Source organism: Stylophora pistillata, chromosome 9 (genome assembly GCF_964205215.1).
Source record: "Stylophora pistillata chromosome 9, jaStyPist1.2, whole genome shotgun sequence".
In the NCBI taxonomy this organism is placed as follows: Eukaryota; Metazoa; Cnidaria; class Anthozoa; order Scleractinia; family Pocilloporidae; genus Stylophora; species Stylophora pistillata.
The window spans coordinates 6,200,201-6,203,679 of NC_142527.1; the positions used below are offsets into that span (position 1 = coordinate 6,200,201).

The 3,479-nt window shown below is 38.9% G+C and overlaps 1 protein-coding gene across 1 annotated transcript in view; it reads right to left on the reverse strand.

Annotated features, from left to right (window-relative positions):
• The window catches only part of LOC148722941 (uncharacterized), a 4,245-nt gene extending 1,070 nt beyond the window's left edge, over positions 1–3,175 (reverse strand). The window contains exons 1-3 of the mRNA XM_088733579.1: positions 2,475–3,175; positions 1,699–1,843; positions 961–1,132 (exon numbers count right to left, since the gene is read on the reverse strand). Coding sequence (XP_088589705.1) covers positions 961–1,132; positions 1,699–1,843; positions 2,475–2,816 — 659 coding nt within the window. The 5' untranslated portion in view covers positions 2,817–3,175. The remainder of the gene's footprint in view (positions 1–960; positions 1,133–1,698; positions 1,844–2,474) is intronic.
• Positions 3,176–3,479: the final 304 nt, after the last annotated feature.

The following is a 3,479-nucleotide window of genomic DNA, read 5'->3' on the forward strand; positions in this document are numbered from 1 at the left end:
TGTTAGTTTCCTCTTTTGTTTGGTTTTCTTATTTTGGGTGGAAGCAGGCTAAAGTACAGATTCGTACAATAGTACAATTTATTGTTTTTAATCTAAAAGGGAGTGAATTAAAGAATGAGAAGCTAAGCTAGGAACGCCCACATGGTTAATCTTGTGATCGATTTTGAAATCTCGAGTTATTTTGATGTACATTATTATGATTTTCGTAAATTCCTATTGATTTTTTTTATTTTTGATCGCGTTATCGACGGAGGCAGGTTAAGTGTTCTAAACGTTTTTGATCATGAGTTACGCAACGTTTCAAGTAAATTGATAGGAATCCGTTGCATTGTTATTTCAGTTTGAGATCGTGATCGTGTATCGTCTATCTTGGCTCGTGTATCCTAGATCGTTAATCGTTGATCCGCAATAAATCACCGTTAACCGTCAACCTTGGTTTTTCGTGGTTATTGGCACTTAAAGTACGAAACGACCTGTAAGATAGTCCCGTTTATACTTAGCATTAACACGCCTTATATTAGCCACACCCCTCGAAGTTTCGATCTCGTTTGTCGCAAGCGTCACAACATCCTTCCAACAGGTAGTTACGGAAAGCCGCAAAACTCTAGAAAAAAAGCTTTATCTTTCAAACTGTCACTATTGATGTCAATAGTTACAACGAACGCTTTTCATTCAACTAATGTATTCTTGTTTTCCCGGTAATCGCATTGCCACCAATACCGTAGCTCCATTTTTTCTCCATTTAAACAAACACAGCCCCTAATTCCTCTATCACTCTGACGAAGGGCTAACGCTCGACAGGTCAGCTTTAGAAATCCTTAATGGTCGCCAATTTACATCATGAACTCAATATCAGCTTATAGTTGAGCTAATGGCGATGAGATTCTGTAGCCTAGTTTTATTTTCTTCATTCATATAATAGCCAAGATATATACATTAGACAAGTAAGCAGCAACCTACGAGCATTTTTGAAGACCAGCCTGCCACGCTTTGTACAGCTGACTGTATGTGGCCAACACAGCTCCGTGTAATGCACAAAGACGCTCTGCGTCGTAATAGGTCAGTCTATAACTTCCAGCATGGGTATGAAATACTCCCTTTAGAGGAACAGTCTTCGCCATGATGTTCGTATCTAAGTAAATGGAATTACGCATCGCGTCAAACGTTTAAGCGTGAAGATTAAAAACCGTGACAGCAACTCATTTATGCTTATTTTTCATCCTTTTCTTAAAAAAAGGCGGAATTTAAGAATGAAATTGGGAGAGATATTAACGATCAAATAGAAGAGTTCTCGTACATCAATATTTGTATGAGTACTCGATACCTTGTCAATGTTCATAAGCCAGAGACAAGAAGCCCTGATTTTAGACTGTATGGAAAATGTTTCATTATAATTACCTTACGTCATGTTGAGATGGCAATGGCGTTTTACACCTATTACGTATGACCGATCAGTTAAAAATCGAGTTTCCAGATGGGATTTGAACCCACGGCCCTCCGTGATCTAGTCGGATGCTCTAACCACTGAGGGACAGGAGACTCTATGGTGAGCAAGGGTCTATTACTGGCTATTGACAGGAAACGCATCACGCATCACCAATCAGTTGATCACTGTTTCATTAACTATACAGAGTGCAACAAGCTATCTCTCTCGATAAGCCTAAGAGGCTTCGTTAAGGTATTTTTCAATGGACTCACCAACGTTACACTTATCATCGATAAATGGCAGCGCCTTAACTTCTGACAGACACCGACAGGAATATTCATCCAATCGTGAACCAAGACTGCAAGTCCCTCCATAACTACATGGGCTGCTGTTACATGGAGATAAGCTGGAAATAAACTAAATTCAAATCAGATTAGAGAGGAGACACTTGAAAGCCAAAGGATTTATTTGATACTAGTTAGGATGCAAAGACCTGGTATGTTCAGGGAACAAGCTCTGTGATTATGCAGTTTGATCAGGTACAAGTTTGTATTGACTTACTTTCCCATCCCTCGTGTAAGAGGCTAGGGAAAATGAAGAATTTCAAAACGTCTTGATGAGAAGAATTTATCAAGGGTTCGAAGATTATATTAAATTTTTCACTATCAGAAGGCGAAGTAAGCATGCAGAGAAGTGATAATATCAAAGAGGTGAGATAATGTCAACGTAAGTTCTTTATTACAACTGTTGTTCCGGGACATTCAGCAAGGATTGAGGTACTTCCTCCTTTTGAAGTCTGTTGAAAGTTAAGATATGGATACGTTTCCAAAGAGAGGATCTGGGATGCCAAACAAAATTTAGGATTTCCTTTATAGCCTAGAATTGTGGGGTTAGGTCTCAGTTAGATTGTCCGAAGTTTTTGACTCGTTCAGCCTTTATATTGTATTTGTTCGGGCGTTAATGCTCAATCTCGTTTCAGTACTCTAGTTAATTCATTCAGCTTCACACTTTTGATAATGAGCTATAGAAACAGATGTCAGTAACTTACCTCAGTAGATGTGCCATAGTAATTAAAGCTAATATTCCCTTGCATTCGTTGTGGATCCAGAACTCTTTCTGAGCTGCTCAGTTCGCAAGTGTAAAACCCATCGAAAGCAGTGTTAGCAATATTAAAAGAAAGACATGCGACTGGGCCATGATTTAAGCAATGGAAGGCACACTCAAACAATTCCTTCACTTTTCGTGTTGTTGTTAAATCTCCGACCAAGACCATGTCCACCACTTTGTAGAATTCTCTTTCGTGCTTGATTTGGTGCTGAGCGAAACCAAGTGGTGTTATCATCGCGACGAGAAAGAGAGGTAAAATGGTGGTTTTCGTGAAATACATCATTGTCGAAAGCAACAACACCTTTCGTTTGTATGCTTATGATAGCTATTTTAGACTTGGCAACACGGCTTTCGAAGAGGAAATCAGAAGAGCTTTCCTGTATGAGTAATTATAATGCCTGCTTACAATAGAAAACGAACGTTTCCCGCTACGCTGTTATTTTTCTCAGATCGAACCCACGCTCAACGATGCGTGCTGGGAATCAATTCGTTTTTTAACTCATTATTTAACTCCAAGCAGTTTATTTTCCAGGGCGAATGAACCGCTGTGTGTTTCACATACATTCTTATGTTAACAGCGGTCGTGGCAAAATACTTCTCTTACAAAACTGTCGGAAGAAAAAAAGTATAATTATACAAAACCAATATCCATTAACTATCAGCGGGATTCTTATAACTTGCAGCTTTGTTTTATAGCAATTACAACAGAGATGAATTTGTTCTGAATCTTACAACAAGCTACACATGAGGAACTCTGCTCACTTTACTGACCCTACCCCCCTTCTTCGAACGAGTTTTAAACGTCAAACATGTCACACAAAAGTCTCCAGCGAGAAAAGATGAAAAGTAGGAAAATTAAAAATGGCTCAGAAATCATCCAACGAAGTGTTTGATGATCGACCTTCGTCGAGATCATTTAGCTTTCTAGTAAGTCTGTTAGTATTTC